The 24,162-nt window shown below is 34.5% G+C and overlaps 1 protein-coding gene across 1 annotated transcript in view; it reads left to right on the top strand.

Annotated features, from left to right (window-relative positions):
• The first annotated feature begins 291 nt into the window (after positions 1-291).
• LOC129224941 (sushi, von Willebrand factor type A, EGF and pentraxin domain-containing protein 1-like) overlaps positions 292-24,162 on the top strand; it is a 40,140-nt gene continuing 16,269 nt past the window's right edge. The window contains exons 1-4 of the mRNA XM_054859488.1: positions 292-379; positions 7,467-7,658; positions 16,702-16,884; positions 23,138-23,311. Coding sequence (XP_054715463.1) covers positions 292-379; positions 7,467-7,658; positions 16,702-16,884; positions 23,138-23,311 — 637 coding nt within the window. The remainder of the gene's footprint in view (positions 380-7,466; positions 7,659-16,701; positions 16,885-23,137; positions 23,312-24,162) is intronic.

Below are 24,162 nucleotides of genomic sequence, written 5' to 3' on the forward strand. Positions count from 1 at the left end.
ACATAGTGATTAGATTCTACATTGAATCGTACTTGGGACAAATAAAGCAAAGACTCATCTTTAATGTAGATGATAATTTTAATCGAAAAATTTCTTTAAAAACTTGTGAAAATGATGATGCTGAGATCCGTAACAGTAATTAGGGGGAAATTTTTGTTCATAATTTTTAATTATGCGCTTTACATGACTGAATTCATCATTTTCTAATCTCTAACAGTATTATTTTTTATTTATATTTTTATGATGTAGTGTATAAAAACAAAATATTTTTCTAGATATTTTTTAGATGTCATGATACTATTCAAACACATGGAAGTTTTCTCTGTGATTATATATGCAGTTATATTTGTTCATCATGCTGCTTCACTATCAGCAAACGGTAAGTTAGATATTTTGTTGAAGCTGCAGTTTCAAATTGATGTAAAGTTAAAACAAAGTTTTGTTTAATTTATTTTTTTGATTAGAAATGTGTAGCAATCCTCCTGAAATTGAGAATACAGATGTAACTCAAGATTTGAATGCTTCTTATTCAGTCGGAACTCAAATTACTTACTCATGTCGAAATGGGTATGTCATGCATCAACATGGAAATACTTATGCTCTTTGTGTGAGCAACAATGACACAGCCTATTGGGAGCCTCCTAATATATCATGTGAACGTATGATTTTTCATTCTTTTATGTTATTGATTTTAATTTTGTATTTTGTTTATAATTTTGTTTACTTTTGTTACATTGTTTTAACACATTTTTACAAGTAATTAAGTGACTTATCAAGACTGAGATATAAGTAGGCATTGAGGGTTTTTTTTTTTTTTTTTTTTTTTTTTTGCTGTTCAATAGAAGCTTTAGCATAACATTCAACACAAATAACATCATAATGATGTGATTATGGTCTGCAAAGCTTCACAAAACTGCCAGGTTAAGTTTGCCCCAACTACTATAAGTAACAAAAAAATAAAATTTTGTCCTCATCTTGGTTCGAAGTAGCCAATAGGAAAGTATTCGATTTTTAAATTTTATTTTTACATGACAGAATAACACATGATTATTATTGCAAGGGTCTGGACAGAAAAAATTTGGATTTGATAATGGACCATTCAACAAAAAATCCAATTTACCAAAACAAACCTTTCACAAAGTTCCAATCAACTAAAATGGACCTTTCAGAAATTATTTATTGGAATTGAAAATGCAAAATAAAAATAGCTTATATTTTGATGTTTAACCTGATAATTTTTTTTAAGTTAATTTAGGGGGATCAGCTGATGCGTGGATCTGTTCCGCTAAATCTGCAACTAAAAAATATAGCCACTACTGTGATGCTTTTGCAAGCGATAAATCACTAAATACTGTCAATTATTATAGTGCTTCTTATGTAGATTGTTACTTTGAAAAGAAATCATCATTAAATCAAATCTGTCATTTTGTTTCTATAATGTTGCTTGTTTGTTTTATTCCAGCCGAAACAAAAACGTAATGGCTCAACTGGTGTTCTGATTTCTCTCAGAATGCAATCACCGGCTTCTTAAAAATGTTGCCTATGATTCCCCCCCCCCCCCCCCCCCGCCCCGCCCCCGTTTTTCTCACTCATGATTTGAACAAAAATTATTCACAAACACAAATCAGGGATGTGGACTTAAAACTCCAAATGGATATTTAGGGAAAATGATCGCTTGAGATAAAGTTTCCCGATTTTAAGTTATCACCATTTAGTATCTCCGGTTAGACTTTAATAGCAACTTCATCAGAAAGTACTGCTCCTCAAAATTAAATACTTATTTCCGACACTGGCAATTATGTTATTTACTTTTTTTTTTAAATGGCTACCAAAAGTGCAAAAAGTGGTTACAATTTTTTGTGATATTGGTAGCCAGTGGCTACTATTCAAAATTCCTAGCCTAGAGCTTTAGTTCTGATGTATGCAAATTTGTATTTATAAACTCAATAAATTTTAGCATTTTGTTAAATCTCTTTTTGTAATTATTTATTTATTTTATTTCTTATTATTGTTATTATTTTTATTTTATTTATTTTATTTATTTATTTATTTATTTATTTTTGGATTGACTCCACTTAAACCCTGATATATTTGTATACAGCCATACAGGGTATCCAAGAAAGATATTTATCATTCTGATAACAAGAACATTAGTAGCTGAACTGAAAGTTTGCTAGAGAAGAATGATAAGCTCTGGAAGAAATTTTCTGGTATTTGCCTGAACGATAGGGTGCTAATTGCTAGCCAATTGAGCTAAGAAAAGAGGAACAGGGGACAGCCCAGTGTGTTGAGGTTAGACAAAGCAAAATAACTAATTACTATGGAAGGAAATTTTTTGACCAGGTGAATTTTTATGATTCATCCGGCAAACGTTTCTTGTAAGGTTATTGTTGGTTTTCTTCTGGCTAACAGTAACCATAACACACACTTCACTTTTTGTCTAGTCACCATTTTCTTTTGGACTAGCAATAAAGACCCTCTTTTTCAGGCAATAATATCAGAAAAACATTCAGAGTCTTTCATTCTTTAGCACTGTGTTTCATTTCACCTGTTAGTATTTGTGTTATATACGTATATAGTGTAGCCTCGTTTAACTGACAAGACCTTCATTTTTGTAACCATTAGTTCTAGATGCATACTTCTATTTGAAAAAATTGTAAAAATAAGATACAGTTAAGAAATGAAACATTTGAAGCGAAAAAAAAATTAGTGAAAAAGTGCGTCCTCAAGTCCCTACATTACATTTAGAGAAATCACAAACATGAAAGAACTGAAAAAATTTGACAATAGCACAGTAAAACCTGTTATGTTGACCACTATTTTCAGGCACAGAATATAGATCGATATCATATAAATCAACATCTATAAGTTGACCAACTGTTTAAGATGATCACTAAAGTAGTGCACCGCAAGTAATCAACTTACACAGGTATGATCAATATTTATGAAGATATGAAGCCTAGCAGTTTTGACCTATACCACTTTACACTTGCATTCAATTTCACCTTTTGAGGGGAAATATAGCGACTGACTGGGGTTTAAAATTATATTTGCTCATACAGTGTGTTTCTTCAAATTGTACGAGCATTTTTAGTGTTTTTTTCCTATCATTGCATAACATTACCATTTATTTTTCAATAGCAATGAAAAGTATAAATATTTTGTTTTTTAATTCAACAAAATGTATTCTTATGTATAGTCCAGTTCCATCTTCTGCACTGACCCTAATAATTTTACTACTTTACTTTAATATCTCCATGACTTATGGTGGCCAATGTTTCAAATTTTCTGTGTTGGTATTGTTTTTTAGTGAAGATGAATATGTAAAAGTTAGATTTCGGATTTTTTTACTGTTGTTTTTTTTTTCACTTCAAACTACTCTGCATCTTATTTTGACCATTTTTGAAATTGAAAGTATGCAACTAAGACTAACAGTTGCCCCAAAAGCAGAATGCTACAAAATTTGCGCCGTACGTCGCAGAACAGATACCTGAGCTGTAGAACAATTCTGTTCAAATGTGAGAAGAAAACTCAGACTAATTTTCTGCAGATTTCTGTGAAACTTCTGCAAAAAATCTGCAGTTTACGCAGATTTTCTGCAAATATCTTCCAGCTCAAGACAGAGTTTTGCACAAATTCAATGTGCAGATTTCTTTAAATTAGAAGAAAGTCTAAAATTCTCTGAAATTACGATAATTTGGCAGAAACTTGCAAAAAATGTTGAATTCGATAAGTCATCAGCAGGAACTTGGAGATTTTCTTTTAACTTAAAGAAATCTGCAGAATTTGTGTAAAATTCTATTTTGAGTTGGAAGATATTTGTAGAAAATCGGCAGTTTCTGCAGAAACTTCATATTCTAAATCTAGAAAGATTCTTAATTTTTCTAGTGTTTTTGGTTCCACTTTTCCTTATTTTTCTCAATCGATCTTCATCCACTGCAATTTCTTTCATAAACGTGTGTTTGGAAAACAAGCCAACACTGAAACACGTGCATCTGAAAATTGCGAGTCTTGTTTAAGATTTCAATCCTTTTGCATCGATCCTGAAAATATTTCACTTATTTAGAGTGTTTCAAAGTATTATCAGGGTTTGTACACTCCTTCAAAACTCCTCCAATACACCTTCATTTAGGAAAATTTTTTGAAGCGCCCTTCAAACTCCTTCATTTTTGTTTTAACTCCTTCAAAACTCCTTTTTTTAGTTCAGGACTACATAATCTTCCCCTATGACAGTAACTTTTAAAATACTTCAACCAACAGCTTGACTTTGTCTCAAGCGCGATTGTAAAAGGGCAATTTTAATGTAGTAGTTTTGTTAACTTTTTTTTCATAAAGATGTGATTTACAAATTGATCAAAGAAGTCATAAAAGTTGATGGTGAAAAGATTATTACATGACTAAGACATTTCATAAGTGAAGTAAAACATGCTTAAATGGTGCTTGGCTTTTTTGTCAAGTTTTCGAATAATTCTTTTTCCCTACACCACACTCTCAGCAGCAAAAGTCAGGTTGTCTAATTATTATTTAAAAATACATGTACTATATTAAGTGATTGTTTTAAAAAACAATTGTTTTGTAAATCACAGTTATGATAATAGTGATGTCATACCTTGAAGGGGAGACGGGTTCATGAAATAGTGACATCACTGTTAAAACTGCAGGTTGCATTTGGCACCTTTCAAAGGTGAAAAGCTTGTTTACCAGCGGCACTTTATATGGTGCCAAAATTGCACCCTTAACACGGGTGAAAAACTCGCACCCTTCATTCAGCGTGCACCTCGGTGAAAAATGGAACCGTATGCCAGAACATTGGCACCCTTTTTGTTTCCTGTTACTGACCCCCCTTCCCCCTGTTGTGTACATTTTTGGATGCAATTCTGTAAATTATTATTTATTACTTTGAGCTATAAAAAACAGCCTTTGTACCTTTTCCACATTCTGAAAATGATTAAAACTTGTAATTTAAGGCATTTGATCACATTTCAACTTTCCAACATAGTTTAGAAGTGTTCAACACCTTAATTTGTCTGTTTGTGCACTAATTTTCGTACATCTACTTGGATTGCTAAGTAATTTTAATATGTTATTGACATTTATTGAAGCATGATCGTACCGAAAATGAAGAGCATAGGTATTTGTAAAGCATTCATAGGAACAACCATATGTATTAAATTATATTTCAAACATGGAAAAATAAAATCGTTTCATTAACGTTCCAAATTTTAATCAAGAGCCGTACATATATGATTCATGATTCGAAATTTGAATATCTGTATAGATGATAAATAAGCACTTTTTTTTCAATGTGAAGTGTTTCGACAAATTAAAAGCCAAAATAAATTCTAACAATCTATTCCCTCTTACTAGAGTGGCGAAAAAAATTCCGTCATTCACTTCATGCAATAACGCCAACAGAAGATTAGTTAACTTAGACATGAGATAATGAATTTTTAAAAAATCGAGACGGAGAAAGAATTTTTTTTCAACCATCTTCTCTTTTTTTTTTTTGTGCTTTCTGTTTTGTTTATATGCAGCACCATTAGAATTTCAGTTCACTTGCTGATTGCATCACATTGTTAACAATAAATCTTCTAGTTAAAAATCCACAAGAAAATAAAACCACATATTCAAAATTAATGGTTGAATTAACTTTTCAAATATCATCTAATTTAAGCATTTTGGTTATTAAATGTTACTTATCCAATGCTGATAGCTATTTTTAGGTAAAATTTAAGCATGATAGAAATAGCAAACGTACATAACCGCAAACTGAACAATCTACGTACCTTTGAAATACTTTTAAATATGTTCGAAAGCCTTAAAAGCTACACTATGATAAAATGCTTGTACTTACACGAAATTTTAAAGAGTAAATTGCAGAAACTTTTGAGTTTTAATCCAATTTCTCGTACTTCATTCAATGGGAAAGTGCATCTGCATCGTTACTTCCTTCGTCTGCCATTGATTGTAGTTGAATGATGTTTGAGAGCGCTTGCGCCAACGTTTCACCCTTGTTTTTAGGAGGTCTGTCTTCCTATTAATTAGCGTCATTCATCTGGATAACATTTCCTACCCTCCATTGCACCCTGAAGCACCGTGTTTTCACCCCAGGGAGCCAAATAGCACCCGTAGTTTTGACATTGAAGGGGAATCGAGAGGGTGACAAAAAGTGACACCACACAGTTGTAACAATATGTTCATAAAAAATGACATGTGACAAGTGAAGGAGTAAGGTTAAGTGTGACACTTTGTACAAAGAAAGAGGAGTGAAATATGTCGAGAAAAAGTGCGACATCATTTAATGACACCCCATGAGTACTTCTTCAAAATCTCATTTTACTCCTTCAAAACTCCTCCGAAACTCCTTTGGTTTTATTTCTTAAATTGAGTACGAACCCTGGTTATATTATATGCAACCCTCGCTCGACTAATTTTATTTTTTATTTTAATAATTTACTTATTTATTACCATTATTTTAATTGCTCCTTCATACTCTGTAAAATTAACGTGGTTTGATACCTAGGTTCAGATTTTTATTTAAAAAAAATTATCTTTGCTATTATTATGCATTTTAAAATATATATAAAATAGTTGAGGAGAATTTCAATCAGTTTAGGTTCCACAGAGATACATAGCAGCAGTGAAGTTTTAAAAACTGAAAAGAAAAAGAAAAACCTCTTGTATGAAACGATTTTGATTAAGGGCTGCCGATTAGTGGAAAAGGTGGCGTTGATTGCTTGTGTATACAATGCTTGAAGTACTTGCAGAACAATTTTCGTCAATTTGATTTTACCTTGCGAACATCGTCAAGTATTCTGCTTTGGGGACAGTTGCTGAAATAGAGGTCTTGCAGGTTGAGCGGAGACATGCTGTATATATGTCGCTCGTTTGAAAAAAGAGTGCCACAATACAAAATTTTTAATTTTCTTTTCTTTTTTTTTTTTTTTTTCTTAAAGGTCTTCAAAGGACATTATCTTATTTGGAAAATAATGACGGATTTTTTGTTCTAATATTAACCACTGGAGAGCACAGCAAACTTATCTTTCTTAATGAAATTTGCCTGAAGAGTTCAACTTCAAACGCTTCTGTAAAATTTTATTTCTTTGTATTGTGGCACTCTTCTTCCAAATGAGCCATATATGTATATATATGCATATATATATATATATATATATATATATATATATATATATATATATATATATATATATATAAATGTTGTGTTTATTTTTAATGTTAGAAAAACAAAAGTATTTATGAGGAGAAATTTATAAGTATGCTATTGGTGCCCACTGAAGTGGAGAAAGTTGAGTAAAGTATGTACCTACTGTATTGAACAAAAAGGGGGGAAAAAAAGCTTGAGGTGATGCTGTTACTGTATACCTGCTAAAGTACTTTTCTCTCAACCAACCAAATGTTATGGAGTACTGCTTCCTTTAATGTGTTAATTTCATTTGTTACTATAGCTGTATGCAATGAACTGCCTTCAATCGAAAATGGACGGTTAATTTTGAATGGTCGAAAAGCTCCTTTTAATTCTGGGGACATCGTAGAATTTTCTTGCGATCAAACTTATGAATCAGACAGAAGGAATCCAAGATTTACTTGCACAGTAGAAAATGGACTTGCCCATTGGACAAATGACAGCTATTGCAAGCGTAAGTAGGATAAAACTAAGAAAGCTTTCAATTAGTTGTTTGATCTTCTAATACTTTTGTATCTCTATATGCTTATTACTATGTGTATATGTTTATTATACTATACCGGTATTTGGTATACTAATATCATGGTATTGCAATCCCTAAACATGACAAAACGGTCCATTAAAATGAAAAAGTATCCACAAAAGAATTAAATTAAGTTTTAAAAATGAAAGTATTCCTCCAAATTAAAAACACTAAATAACATGGAAAAATTTTATTAAAATAATTTGCAAAATGAATAAAAGTATTAAAAGTTCCTTTTTTATCCAAAATAATACTTTGAAGAAATATATCTGCACCTCAGAGCCAGACAGACGTAAGTTCAAAAATTGTTATTTTCAATTTATTAAGGCATTGTATGTAGAATCTTATTCCGCATCAACCCATGGGAATGAAATTTTTAAAAATATCCTTTGTAAATTTTTACCAGTGTTAAAAGAGGGCGCGTTCCATCTTTTGCATGTGCCAGACAACCTTTTTTCCTCTCTCTTGTAATGTCACCATTATGTGACTTACGTTGTTCTGGCCCTGAAGTACAGACATTAAGTCATTAAAAATCAATAAAAGTTCCTTTAAAGGTAAAATTCAAAAAAGAGACATTAGAGCAAACTTGGCTGCTATGTAAACAATGTTTTTCTGCTTTTGTCTCGTTAGAAAATAAGCAAATGCTGTTAAAACAATTGTAATATCTGTAGTGGAAGAGTACCCACTCATTTAAAAAGCTATGTTGAAGCTATTAGCACCAGGGCCTGGTTAGGATATTGAGGGGCCCTAGGCTAAATACTTTTGAGGTTCTCCCAACTCCAAAACACATGTAGAGGAATGTGGGGCAAAGTGAAATATTTAAGATGGCTAAACTTTTTCGAACTGAAAAAATGGGAAATTTGTTTTGGAAATTACAGGACATAACAAAAGAACATTGTATTTTGTAATAAACTTGCATTTGATCAGTAGTTTTTATTTTTGGCAGTAAATTTATGCCGTCAAACAAAAGTGGAAAATGCTCACTTTTTTTTGTGGGGCATAGTGAATAAGAGATATTTTCACAATGAAATATTTTCTATTGGGATTACAAAAAGTAATTTTTGATCATGTGACTAAAATACCACCAACTTTCAAGTTTTTAGAAGCAAATAATGCATTTAATTTAACAGTTCATTCATAATTGAATTCCATTCTTCGTTCCTTAGCAGCAAAACATGAGTATTCCATTACAGAATCGAAAAACCTGTTGGGTGAGTTGTTTTTAAAAGAGTATATTCTAGGGTTGTATTTCTAATAATAATAGCTAATGAGTAATAGCGGGGGGGGGGGGGGGGAGGGGGGAGCTATGTAGCGCCTGACTGAGACATTGAAGTTTTTAAGGGCATGGTTGTTTTAAAGGCTTTTATTTTCATTCGGAAGGTGCGCCTGCGCCGCCTTTTTTGGGAGTGGGGAACCCTTCTAAAGTATTTGCGTATTATGATCAAAGATCAGTATTCTGCAATAGAGAACAGCTATCGACCATCTTGGAGTAAAAAACTCTAGCAGCTGAAAACCATTGCCTATTATCATCATGAAGACAAAAACATTCTCCATCAAAATGAAAACAGCAAACTGAAGCGTGGTTTAAAAAGCCCAAATAAAATTTTTGAAAAGGTATGAAGAACTTAAAACAGGTCATAGTCTAAAAAACTTCATATTTTATCGAAAAGTTGTTTGAAAATTATTCGAAATCCAAAAAAAAGCCAAGAAGATAGACGGTTTTTTCTACAAAAGAAGCTTCACTTCTCGAACTTGGCACAAGAAAAGCCAATCTGGCAACCCTCCTTCCCCTTACAAGAAACTGCTTGGTTTCAAATCTGAAAAAGCGCCAACAGCGGTCTCTTCTCATTGGACAGGTGCGACAGCGTCACTGTGTTGTCACGGCAACACCCCTTCATTTCTTTCTGTGCATGGACTGCAGTGTGGATTTCACTTTCCTTGCCTGGAAATACGTTTTCTCGGGAAATCGTCATTTGAGTGACTAATAAATGTTTTTTAACTGATTTTCAGTGAATGTCACAATAAGCAAAAAAATATGCTTTATACTTCCTGTCAATTTTAAGCATACAAATGAGAAATGAAAATTTATTTTTGGAGTGCCCAAGCTTTGCTTGGTTTGCTTGGACGGACTGTAGTGATGGGCATAATCGAGATCTTTTGATAATCGAGATCTCGGGAATCGAGTACTTCTGATAATCGAGTGATTGATAATCGAGATCTTTTCAAGTCGATCACTCGAGTGATTGATAATCGAGATCTTTTGAATTCGAGAACTTGAGCGATTGACTTCTCGAGATCTTCCGAATCGAGTACTCGAGCGATTGACTTCTCGAGATCTTTGGAATCGAGTACTCGAGCGACTGACTTCTCGAGATCTTTTGAATCGAGTACTCGAGCAATTGACTTCTCGAGATCTTTTGAATCGAGATCTCGAGATGTTTTAAATCGAGAACTCGAGATGTTTTTAATCGAGATCTCGAGATGTTTCAAATCGAGATCTCGAGACGTTTGAATCGAGTACTCAAGTAGTTCATTTCCTGAGCTTTTCCAGAATTGAGTGGACTGCTACAGGAATGCCCACTAAAAGGGGGGAGGGGGCATGGTGCAGCCTGCGCAATTGGCCGTTTTTTTCAGAGTGTTTTTTATCTCATTTTCGGGTGGGGTGGGGGCATGGCGCAGCCTGTGGCATTAAAATTTTTAGGGCTGATTTTTTGAGAGGGTTCTTTAAATCTCATTTTCGGGCGGGGGCAGGGGGTCCATGGCGCAGCTTGCGAAACCAAAATTTTTAAAAGTGGTTTTTTGAGAATTTTTTTTAAATCACATTTCGGGAGGGGGGGGGGAGCTCTTTCTAGACCGATTCTCCGTTACATTTGAGAGGGTGCGCCATCGCCCTGCGAAAGGGGGGGGGGGGTGGATACCCTTGACTTTTGGAGCAATTGAATTCCCGAGTTGTTTTGGCAGGGGTACGCACGAAATAGGAATGTGCCATTAAGCCTATCATTGAGGGGTATAATAAGTGGCGAACCCTCCTGGCTTTTAGAAGTTGTTGTACTCATATAAATGAAGTCCTTAATGTTATTCGGCATAATATGCAACTCGTGGGATACTCTTTAAACCCCTCCTACTCACTTGTAAGGTTCGAAATAACGGGCCTGCCCCCCCCCCCCCCCCCCCCCCCCACCCCCCCCCCCCGCGCTCCAATTAATTGAAAAAAAAATCTAGTTTTTACGTTTAAGTGGGTCTAGTTTTTTGTTGTTTTCCGATAAAATGAGCAGATAAACCCTTTCTCCCTACCCTCGGGAAAGGTTCGAAACGCAAGCCTGTTTTAGGTGGTCAATTTGATAGATTTTAGTCTTTATTTGGGGGTCGCAATCCATGTGGGATGCTGGTTCGACGAGATTTCCTGTTAGCGTGTCAGAAACTAGGAGCTCGGCATTTGGGCGACCCAGCTGGGAGTAGTATAAACTTTTATATGTTTATTGGTAGTGGCTAGAAAACTGGCAATGGGCCCTTGACTCTTGGTGGCCCTCAGAGGATGCCCCGTAGCGATTGAAATGGTGCGCTATCAACCTCCCCCTCCCCCTTCCATTTCAATTTGTGTAAGGGGTTGATTTCTCGATTTATTTTTTTTTACATTCATTTTGAGTGATTTATCGAATGGTTTTGTATTTTAACTAATGATTCTCAGATATCACGTGGTTATTTCGAATGGTTGTGAGCACTCAAACACGAAGTTAATAATGTAAACAATTTTGTACGGGAATCGTTGCTCTCTGCGAAGAAAGACTCTTTTATTCTAGTTTATTGCTTTGCTTTTTTTTTTTTTTGATGTTCTTGTTAGTGGAATTATATTTATCTGACTGATACATGAGGAGGGAGGGTAAAATATTTCAGGCTGCGTTTTCCAGAAGATTGGGATTCCCGGCGCATTGAAAGTTACAAGTGTGGCTTGAAGTGCAGTGAAGTTCTTTTTTTTTTTTTCTTGATTCGCTCTTTTTTATTTTTCTTTTTCATTCGTTGACTTGGGAAATATGTAATAACAGTAAAAGTGTCGGGAGTGGAAGTTGAAATGTTTCTGAGTGCATTAAAAAGAAATATTGAAGTTTGTCGTGTGGGATTAATATTAGAGCTTCCACACTTTGTTCCATTTTTTTTTAAATATAAAAATAACATTTTATACAGATTTTTTTTTTTTTTTCAAATTCTATACGTAAGATATTTGTGACTTTTTTTTGCGTAGCATTTATTTTCGCGTGCGTAGTTGAATTTAAATGTTTTTCTTGTTTTACTTGCTTGTTTATGTTATATTTTTTATATTTCCTATGTCATATTCCTTATATTTTCATAAATGTTGATTAGTATATTGTTCACTCAACTTAAAAATTTGGAGTCAATTGATGTGCTGTTTCATGCAATTTTTTTTTTTTTGCAAAATTGAGGCAAAACTGCTGAAAATACTTTGGCTCGCGACGGTCCCATTTCGGAACTTATGGTTCCGTAGCTACGCTTCATTTTCGTTGGTCCTCAAAAAAGTTTAAATTGATTACCAAGTTTCTCTGAAAAGCAGATTACGTGTTAGGTTTTCAACTCATCCGAGACGCTCGATAACCGAACATTCGACAACAAGCAATATATTATACAAGGGTCCTCACGAGAAAGAGGGCAGGGGGGGATCCATGGCGCAGACCGCGCCATTGAAGTTTTGAAAAGGAGAGGGTAACTAATAAGAGGACTTTTAGTCTTATTTTAAGGGGCTCTCGTTCTGGGGGTTCTCCGTCACATTTGAGGGATGAGTGTCATCGCCGGGGGGGGGGGGGCACCACTGCATTATGAACACATTGCATTTAAACATTTCAACATGGTCGTCACAGCGTTAACAATCGTTTTAAAACCTTTATCTCAACGAAGTGTGCTCTTTGAGTAACCCCATTGGAAAAAAAAGCATGTGAGAAGCAATTATTTGATTCTGAAACCTTATAGAATGGCAGGGGTGTCCGTCCGTACCTGTGAGCAATGGCGTGCCTCTTATGACAATTCCCCCTCCCCCTCCTCCTAAGAAACAATAATTCGAAAAAGAGCTAAGACCACCTTACATTTTCAATTACACGGTTTGTACCATACTGGTTCAATATATTTTTAAGATTAACAACTCTCAAGTTTATAAACCTGCTGATGTCGCCCAAAGACCCGCCCATATTATAATTATCCCTCACTTTTTAATAAAAATTGTACGTATTTGATCTTAATAATTGTCGAGTTCAAAACAATATGGAAAGCTTTTCTAAACCCTTTGTTTCAAGATTTCACCACCAGATCACACCAGGGCCGGACACAGAAAACCATTTTTTAGGTGGGGTGTCATGTTGAAGAGATCCCCCCCCCCCACACCCCCATGAACGAAATTCTCGTTTTTGGTACGAAAAATGTCGGAATCTGTTTGGGAGTCAATAAAAAGCATCAAATCGATCAGGAATAAGGCACCTAATTGGAGATAAACGTTGCAAATTAATTTCATGAGCAATGAAACGAAGTAGTATTCAAATATTTACTTTGAAAAATAATTAATGAAATGAAAAGATATCGTCATCGTTTACATTTTATACATAAAGTGTTTGAACACAATGTGTACGGATACTGTTGTCGACAGTTTAGGGTGGGGGGGCATGACCTTCATGACTTTCCCGTTGTATCCACCACTCATACAACACATGCCCCTCCATAAATCTGCTCATACGATAATTAACAATTTTCGTTCGATAAATATCGTGGGATTATTAAGGAATCTCTCAATTATCAAAAATTCGACGCCAAACATTCAATTTTTCGAGTAAAGCAAGCGAAAAGCATTCATTCGATTTTAAAATTATTCCAAATCTATCCATCCCAAGAGCGAAGGCGCATCGCCTATGAAGCTCTTCCCCAAGAGCAATATCCTCAAAAGAGACAAACTCCCTAAAAATTACAACCCCGCAGTTCCTCCCCCACTCCCCTCTTATTTGCACCCACAGGAAGGAATTACAAAAGAAGTAAACCACTTGTTTTATTAAGAAATAAGTAAATACCTTAGTGCCGAGAAGTAATATGAAATAACAAACGTTTTGTATCCCAAATATACAGAGTACTGCTGAAACGTGTTTTAGAGTTTTAAGATACCATTTTTTCAACAAAATAGTAAGCTTTTGCATGTAAGGGGCCATTCATTAGTTACGTAAGGGTGATTTTGGCAAATTTTTGTAAGGATACGTAAGATTTTTCAATCTCCTCCCCGTATTCTTACGTAAGATTCCATTTCGTTTTTCAAAATAATAAAATAACGAATCTGTCACTGGAATCGAAATTAAATTCACTACTTTTAAATTAAACCTTTTTGTGTAATGAAATATTTACTAAAAAGTTGGAATCTAGACTGAATGTTTTTTCGACATTTTTTTTTTGTATATGATGCTATACTAATTAAAAATAAAACATGCCATGCATAATGCAATTCTTTTATTATGTTTTACATTATTCATTCTTCGTCAAACAAATAAAAAACGGCTTATCCTAATAGGTTTTTTACTTTCCAGACGCAAATAAAATATAAAATCCCTGTCAAACCACTTGACCGCGCAATTTCAAATGTAAAACATCAACTTGGATATTGCGTAAGAATGGGTTTGAACCCCCCCCCCCCCCCCCAAGTATGTAGACATTTTTCCAATCCTCCTCCCTCTCGGGACCCTTACGTAATTAATGAATGGTCCCTAAAGACATCCAGTAATGTCCTTACATCCACAATCTCACTATTTTGCGTTGAAAAAAGGGTTCCTTGAAACCCCGAAACACGTGTCTGCAGTAATTTGTATATTGGGTTCTAAAACGTTTGTTATTGCCTGTTACACTTGTATCATTACCCAATGGTATAGTCGAAGGTGGACGTAAGGGGGGAAGACCTCCCCTCAGGTTTTCAACTTAAGTATTCCCCCCTTTTCACCTGAAATATAATTTTAATTTTAATACCTCTCAAGTTATAACCTTATTAGCGCCCCCCACTTCCACCAAACATATCACTAGACTACCAAAGTATCCCAAATAATCATTTCATAATCAAGCATTCGACAGCAAACATTCAATTATAACACTATTCAAATGAAACATTCGAGAGGCAATTATTTGAGCATAACACCATTTAAATCTCAAGAGTATCTATTCTTCAAGTGTGCTGGCACACTTTTTAAAATTAGGGACCCCCTTCCCCTCAAGAAGGATACTTCCTAAAAAAGACTAACGTCCATTAAGAATTTCAATGACGCAGTATGCATTATGACTCACCTCCCCTGTGGGCACCGCAGCGCAGCCAGTCACTCCAAATTTTTACGTAGCAAGGATTCAACGCAAATTTTTTCTGAAGACAACAAAAACCATGCCCATTCATAAGTAAAATCATTAACTTTTCAAAGCCAGCCCTCTGGCCCCCCTAAGTGAAGGATCCGCCCCTGCAACTGAAACACTTCAGAAGCAGGGGTGTCCACCCGCCCTGAGGTCAAGGGCACCCCTCCTCAATATCGCAAAGACCTCCCCACCCCCCCAAAAAAAAGAGAAAAATATCCCTCAAAATGCCCCCTCAAGAAGGATATTCCCTAAAAAAGATTAACGTTCATTAAGAATTTCAATGCGCAGTCTGCGCTATGACCCACCTCCCCTGTGGGGCACCTCAGCACTCCAAACTTTTCTGGGGGCAGGGTTCAGTGCATATCTTTTCGGAAGACAACAATTCATTCATCATGCCCATTCATATTTAAAATCATTAACTTTTCAAAGCCAGCCCTCTGATCCCCTAAATGACGGATCCGCCCCCGCAACTGAATCACTTCAGAAGCAGGGGTGCCCCCCTGAAATCAAGGACGCAACCCACTCAATATCGCAGAGCCCCCAAAAATAAGAAAAATACCCCTTAAAACACTCCCAAAAAATGTCATTGGCGCAGTCTACGCCATGACCCATCCCCCCCCCCCTTCCTGGGTGGGCACCCCTGTCAGAAGTCAACTATATTGAGAGATTCATTCGATTCTCAAATCGATCGAAAAATACACTGCTTGAGTGGTTGACATCTCGAGAACTCAATATCTCGAGAACTCAACATCTCGAGAAGTTCAAAGCGAGAACTTGAGCAGTTGATCGCTCGAGCACTCGGAAAGTGATAATCGAGAACTGGAGCAGTTGATCGCTCGAGTACTCGGGAAGTGATAATCGAGAACTCGAGCAGTCCATCGCTCGAGAACTCGGAAAGTGATAATCGAGAACTCGAGAAGTTCATCGCTCGAGAACTCGAAAAGTGATAATCGAGAACTCGAGATACGATAATCGAGAACTCATGATAATCGAGTTCTCGAATGATCTTGGATAATCGAGTGATTCGATTATGAGAACTCGATTATACCCATCACTAGCGGACTGCATGTCACTGAAATGAATCGATTAATGAATGAATATGTAAGTGATTGAGTGTGTAAACAAAATAAGCTATTTCACTTTGCCCCGCATGTATGTACTTTACTAATTGTACAAAATATGTAAAATGTTAATAACAAAAACTTTACCATTTTGTAATAACAAAAATTATTTTTGACTTGCAACAAAATGTTACAAAATGAGTATTAATTTTTGAAACCTGCTTATATTATCATATGCTTTCATCTTTGGCAGCATTTTTTCCCTGACTGGAATAGACTACATGTGCTAATACAAAGTTAAAATATTACCAGATAGGTGTTGCTAAGAGCAGAATATATATTTCACCATTTCACTTTGCCCCACATTCCCCTCCTGGTAGATCATTTTATTGCATGTTTACGTGATATTGATATTTCCAGATTAACTTTATATAGACAAAGTTTATTCAGTGCAAATACACGCAAAAAAAAAAAAAAAAAATCTGCTGTTTGTTTGTGTGTAATTCTGCTTTTTAAATAAATCGTCTTCATTTTACTTGCAGTTAAGGTTATCAGCTGTAATGATCCTGGCTTTATCGAAAATGCCGATCGCCTTGGATTTGTTTTTACATACCCTCATAACATAACTTACGTTTGTAATGAAGGTTACAAGATGAATGGCCGTGCTACAAAAATATGTATGGCGAATGGTCTGTGGCATCCTTCCAATATGCCAACGTGTGAAGGTAAGAAATCAACAAGGGTTTTTTTTCTGTTGATTTTAATTTGAATCTGTCTTTGATAACAATGTTGTAGAAGGTACGTTCAGGTGTCTCTTCAAGTTCAAAATCCAAGTGTGTTGCTCTAAATATAAAATTTATTGCATTTATTACCTAACCTTCAATTAATTAAGCCACCTAAGCCCCACTATGTCTATCAAAGTGTGAGTTCACTTTTTGTGTGGGACTTCAAATTTTTTTCAGAATCTTGCAATATTGCTGTTATTCTTTAAACATTAAATAAAGAACAAAGTAAAAATTGCAATTCTTTAAACACTAGTATGGCTTATCCAAGATTTAATTGTTTAACATAGGATTCCTCTGCTAAAATCATGTATCTTCATAACACTTAAGAATCAAACACACACATAGCCACTCACAGATGAATCAACAATTAAGATCAACTAGACATCCAACCAAGACCAATACATATTCAGGGCTCCCAAATAGTCCCCTTTTCCCTCCGAAGTCCGTTTTTAAGGGTTAAGTCCGCTTTCGACCGCTTTTTAGCATTTTGATCCGTTTAGTCTGCTTTTATGTTGTTTTTACTTAAATCAGATTTTAACAGTTTTCATTACGTTAAAAGATAGTGTGTGCTGATGTTTATTACGCCCAAACACGCGGCCACGGCGCACAGTGGAGTATTTGACTGAAAATCCTGGCCAAAAGTCCAAAATTAAAAATTTACCCGATTTTTATGAAAATTTATTCCATGATAGTTGACTAACTGGTGCATCGATCGGCACCTGTTTTGGAAACTTGAGTCACATACAATTACTCATAGCCTCAGTGAAAGATGAGATTTCTATAAGAATTTTCGCTTTTTTGTTACGTTTCAGCTTAATTATTACGTTTCAATGTAGATTTTTTTGTGGCTTTCTAAATGAATGGAATTGAACCAAACCAATTTTACGGTATAAAGAAATGTCAGGGCTTAGTGCTAATTATAAATCAAAGTAAATATTTTTATTTTCTTTTAGTGAAAAAAATAAAGAAAACTTGGTACATGAGATTTTTAAAGGCTTTTCGCCTTAATTTATAACTAGAGAAAGCTTTTTAAATGGGTGTCGGGCTTGGTCGGGCTGTTTTGAAAGTTGCATCGTATTTGGCAAAGTCTCTAGTGCTAATTTCAGCAAAAAAATCTTCCGCCTACAACTGCCCTTTTTTAAAATGATTTTTTTAAAAAAAAGTGCATAATCCGATTTTTTTGTGACAAGTCATGATTTTAAACTGAATTTACCTACAAAGATTTAATAAATTTGCAAAAAAGTTATCATAAGTACTACTGAATGAAAAGATCGACATATTTGAGCGCACAAACAACAATAAAATTTCAGACACGAGTTTCATGGTTATTAGAAACCGCTTCATCAATGTGTAAAGATATAAGTTATGGAATGAGAATCATCCAATTAATTTCGAAAACGCTTACCTTTATGCATCGCTAAAGAGATTCACTGCACCCCTAAAACATATGTTTGCTTTCAGCTATGTTAGTTTTCTCATGTACGTTAATGAGTTAATAAATTAAATTATTTTGTGATCTCGCTGAGAAAATTTGCTCTTCCTTAAAATTGAGATAGATTTTAGATAAAATAAATAAATATTTATATTTTTTCAGATCATTGCTGCAAATAATGTGCCGGGGGAGGGGGTCTTTCCCCCTTATACGTAGCAAAAGGGGGGAAATACCCCCCCCCCCCCCACACACACACTTGCTAACGTTAGGAGACAATTGTAATTATCTCCTAACGTTCCTACGCTAGCGAGCTATCCATATTTAAGACATTTTACCTACTCATTGGGAAATTAAAGTTATATAAAATTTTAGTTCCAAATTTGTTTGTACAATTTTTAGCGGGACACATCACACGATGTAAAACTAAGGATCGACCCAAGGTACGAGTACAATATATACAATTCAAAAACAAAGAGCTTTTGAATATCCATTTTCGAGTGTTTTTACAGTTATAATATCCTAGTTCATTTATTTATTTACTTATTTTTTCAATAGAAAAAAGGTTCTTTGTAACCCCGAAACCCTTGTCTTTAATTCTTTTTGTGCATGATTAACTCAGGGTTTTAATAATTGAAACCAAACGAAAAGAATAAAATTGATTATTTTTTTGGTTTCAAATTAGTGTTTTGTACAGAATACTAGGATTTTTTTCACCGCTTTTTGCTCTTTTCCCCCCTCGAACAGTGCACTTAATTACATATCTTCAAAGGAAAACAGCAATTCGCATCGAACATGTTTACTTATCACTTGTCTAAGCTTTATTGGCAAAGAGCCAACCGTGGCATTCATTTCGGATCGAGTGAAAATTATTGAAAATTTTTATTTCAACTCATTGAAAAAAAATTCATTATAAATCAGTGAAAGAACATAACTTCACCGTTTTCGCTGTAAATGAAGGTAAGGTGTTTATATTATTTTCTTAAAAAGTTTCAGAGCCATAACATTATTAGAATATTGGATGCAAGAATTTTAGTTTACATGGATTGAATAATTGAAAAAAGTCGAAAAAGTGACCTCCCTTTGTAAATTCTTAGAAATTCGGTTAATTACGTTAGATCTTCAAACAAACCATAATCTTGAAGAAAATTATTTTTCCTATCTAGTGATGCATTGGGTTTTTTTCTACGTTTACTAGGATCGTTTTTACGGTTGTAAACATGCAAAAGTCTAAACCGTGGATAAAATATTAAATATTTCATTTTCTAATTCAAATTTTAAAAATCGAGTTTCAAATTGTAACATTAGACATTTCAGACAACTTGTATACCAAGTTTCATGTCTATAAGTGGGATAGCTTCGCCGTACAGCGCACAAACGCACACAAGGATGTCGCCTTCAGAAGGGTGAAAATTTCAAACTAGTTTTGGCCAGGATTTTCAGTCAAATACTCCACTGTGCGGCGCCTTGTTTCTATTCAACCTGACTTTCCCCTGTTATTTCGCTTCAGATTGACATCATTACTCCTCCTTCAACTGGTGCAGCATGGCAATCTAACAAATGGAGAGGATTGAGCAAACTTAGATAAAATGAAAAGTTTTCTGCGAACACAAATCCTAACTAGAAAATTTTCTGCAAATAATTATTTTGCCTAATTCACCCTTGAATAAAAAATTAAATTTATATTCAAATATGAAAGAGACAAAAAAAGTGCTTTAAATCACTTAATTTTTTTTTACAATAACATATAGTTTGCTTATTTTTCACCAACTGAAGAAAACTGCCCAAACCATTATTTTTTTTATACATGTGCTTTAAAAGACTTTTGAAAAAAGGCTTTAACAGAAATAAACTCTGGGATTTTCTTAACAATTCCCTTTAAAAAAGAAAAAAAAATTAAATCAACGTTAGTAGTTATGAAAAAAAACTTCTGCAGAGCCAAAAAATTTCTGTGAACGCCGTTCGCGCGTTCGTCTTATTATGCAAGACTGGGTTTGAGGAAGGAGTTATGATGTCTTCATACGCCCATAAAAAACCTTGAAATGTGCTTGAAAAAAAAATCATTTTCAAGTGCTTGAAAACCTTGAAAAAAATTATTTTTTTTTTTTTTTTTTTTTTTTTTTCCAGTGCTTTGATATGCAGCATCACAAAATATAGCTTCCTGTGTTAGCGAGTTCAATCTTTCTGCATCTTGTTAATATATTTTGATGTTTTTGACAGTCAGAAGTTACTTTAACATACATTACCTTAGATTAGCTTATTTTATGTTTAATTTCAATAGTTAATGAAGTACTTTTTTTTTCGGAACCATGACAACATTAAAACTACACGGGCTTCGCCGAAAATCACTTGTTCAGTTTGAGATTTCAATCTCCTTGAATCTTGTAAATACAGTTGGCTCTCTGTTTAATGACTTTCAATGGACCACAAAAAACCGTCCTTAAGTAGAAAGCGTCCTTAAATAGAATGCTTTTAACACTACAGTGTACCATCTGGAACCGTGAAAAGCCGTCGTTAAATAGAGCGCCGTTAAACAGAGAGCCAACTGTATTTTGTTATTTTTGGTAATTGAAAGTTATTTTGACATACGCCACCTTAGATTGCCTAATTTTTGTGTTTAATTTTAATAAATATATAACTTTCTTATTTTTCGAACATGAAGCATTGCACTTACTCAAACTTCGCGAAAAATTGCTTCTTGTGTTTGAGATTTCAATCATTTTTGCATCTTGTAAATATTTTATAGTTTTAGAAAGATGTGAAAGAAAAGTTGTTTCTGTTGTTTTTGAAGAAATTTGGAGCGCAATTTAAATAGATTAAGTCTTTCAAAAAATAATTTCTTAACTGTAATTGCTGATAAATAATTACCCTAAATCAGACAACCACGGACTTGGCCGAATTTTGGTTCGCTGTTGAAAATTTGGACATTGCGCATGAAAAAACATTGAACAATCGCCTTTATGAACGTTTTAAAAAGTTATGAACTTTCTTTGAAATAATTACAGGACAAACTCTCTTAAATTTCAACACTTCACACGATGCTTAAAGCTGGAGATTTGAACATCACCACAAAATAAGTTTCCAAATTTTTCCCAATCTACACTCGAAAATTTGGACAATTTTCCGATTTTAGCTCAATTATTTTAATTAAAAATTAAAGAAATGAATACTAACATATTCTGGTATAATTTTATATTATCTGCCCATTAATTAAGACTTAAAATACAGTATGAAGCTAAATTGTGTGAAAAAGGCGAGACACGCCAAGTATGAAATCATCATTTTTCTGCTAAAAGGACTAACGTTAAAAAAGAATAAATCGCGGAAACTAATCCGCTTTGAAATTCGGGATTGCAAAAATAGAACATTTTTAAAAACATGATTAAAAAATTGAACACATTTCCGATCATTTCGGAAGCAAGTTCCTTACATTTTATTTAGCTTCTTTTCAAAATAGTTAATTTTCTTAAAATGTTGTAAATTGAAAGAAAAAATAATTAATCGTATGCGCCGCACCCGTTGTATCCGCCACATCGGCAATTTGTAAATCTTTTTTATCATAAGCGCTGCGGTGCTTAGGCTCAAAAATATGTTATATATTTGGAATCTTTGTTTGCATTGGGCTATTAAGGGTCCCAAGGGGGGGAGGGGGACTCTCCATGCTCCTTGTGTTCTCTCTCCTCTCCATAGATATCACTTTTGTTACTAGGTTTATTGCACTTGTTTTTGCCCCCTCTCTCAACAGAAAAGCAGCTACTGGAGAATTGCTAGTTTTTCCTTCATTCTCAGAAATTTGGGTATCCTTTTGACTTGACAGCTTAAGAAGAGAAAGGTCCCACCACTGTATGATCTACAGTGAAAATATAGTTCCCAAAAATATGTAAGCTTAGGAATGCAAAGATATCTGCCAAAAGAAGCTTAGTTTTGAAATTTAGCATAGGTCTTTGAATTCATAGCTGACATAATTGGCATTGAAAAATAGTTCCTTTTTGTAACCTCAAAGCATATAACTGCAGTTATTTGCAATTTCGTGCTTTATAACATTGTTTTAGACAGTCTAACTTTTACGAAATGCATTTATTTCTTATGATTAACAATATTTAATATTTTTGGAATCCGATCCCCTGAAACCCCTCTTTTTTATGTCATAGACAGTTATTAGCTTGCAGATAGTTTTGAGTTGTGTGCGCAGATACTTTATATTTTTATCTGACTCTGGTGATAAGGAATAGTATCATTAAAAATCATTATAATGGTTAATTTACGAATTATCTTCACGGATTTAGCAGCAGGCAGCTGATTTGCCTTTTGGTGCTTCTCTGTGTTTAACAGTGAATGATCCTCCCAAGGTCCTCTTTTGAATCCTAATTGGTCCTCTTTAATCCCCTTTTTGATTGAAAGTAATCCTCTTTTGCCCTTTTCTGCGGCTAAAATATGTTGGGAGCCCTGATATTTGCTTTCTAATTGATGCCAATAACAAAAACTAAATATTAATTATGAAGCAAGATATTTTTCCAGGGGGGTGGAGGAAGTGCAGTTCATATGAAATTTTTCAAAATTAAAGGTTGAAAAGTGCAATTTTGCCTCCTTGACTGTGCCACTGCCGACTCCAAATACTTCCCCCATTTCCCCTTTCAAAACTTAACTACTGGTATTTCACCAGTAGTATCTGTTGTTTTTATTTACATGCAGCATTTGTTGCAATGTTATCATTTTCAAAGATTAGTACTTTTGTTGTACTAATTTCCCTCCTTTCCTTTTCAGAAATTGTTTGTCCATTATTAACTGATCCTCCTAATGGTAAAGTAATATCATCACAAAAAAAACTTCATTCTGTGGCTACGTATCAGTGTGCTAGAAATTTTAAACTGAAGGGAAGTGCAGAACGAGTTTGTCTTCTTGATGGAACTTGGAGCGGTTCTATGCCTACTTGTGAAGGTATGTTGGTAACTGTAACACCATAGCAATAGACCTCAAGGTTCAGAAAATTTTCAAGTGGCCAATGGCCACTTGGCTCAAAAAGCTTGGTGGCCACCAGTTTTACCGGGTTTCGAAAACAGCGCTGTAGTACAAGAATGGGGGTGGGGGAAGGGGGGATTTCGACTTGTATTTTTTGAAACAAATATTATGAAAGTGATGCTAAAGGAATGCTAACAAGAAATATAAATTATATTAATCATGGAAACATAAGAGGCATAGGGTGAAGGTTGGGAGCTCCTGAAGCAAATGGTTCATTCCACCCATTTTAAAGTTTCATAAGAAAAAAAAATCATTAAGCCAAAAATAAAGTAGTGTACACAGTACCATGGTCCCACAGTGAAAAAAAAAAAAATTTGGCATAAAAATATTTAACTACAGACCTCCTCCAGTAATATACAATTTGGCATTTACCAAGAATATATTTCCAAAAAAAATCATTCTTTTTGCATTATTTGAACTAAGAGTATGACCAAACATGGCGACTACGTTCAATACGCAGCGTCGCCATGTTAGGATGACTATGAAGGGAAAACAATCAAAGGACTGGCTATTTGGCTTATATTTTAATCTGATGCAATTGAAAATTAAAAAATTACAACTGTTATTCGAATAAATAGAAACTAGCCCCCGTTGTTTAAACGATTTTCAATGGAACGTATTCCTAATCGATCGCGAGTATTACTGTCCACATCACAGCAGAAATATAAGATATAGTTTACAGAAATATATTTTTTATTTCTTTTTTTAATGATGGATTTATAATGAAATACAGGATTTATGGGAAAACATGGAACTTTGACTATGGCAAA

Source organism: Uloborus diversus, chromosome 6, assembly GCF_026930045.1.
Source record: "Uloborus diversus isolate 005 chromosome 6, Udiv.v.3.1, whole genome shotgun sequence".
In the NCBI taxonomy this organism is placed as follows: Eukaryota; Metazoa; Arthropoda; class Arachnida; order Araneae; family Uloboridae; genus Uloborus; species Uloborus diversus.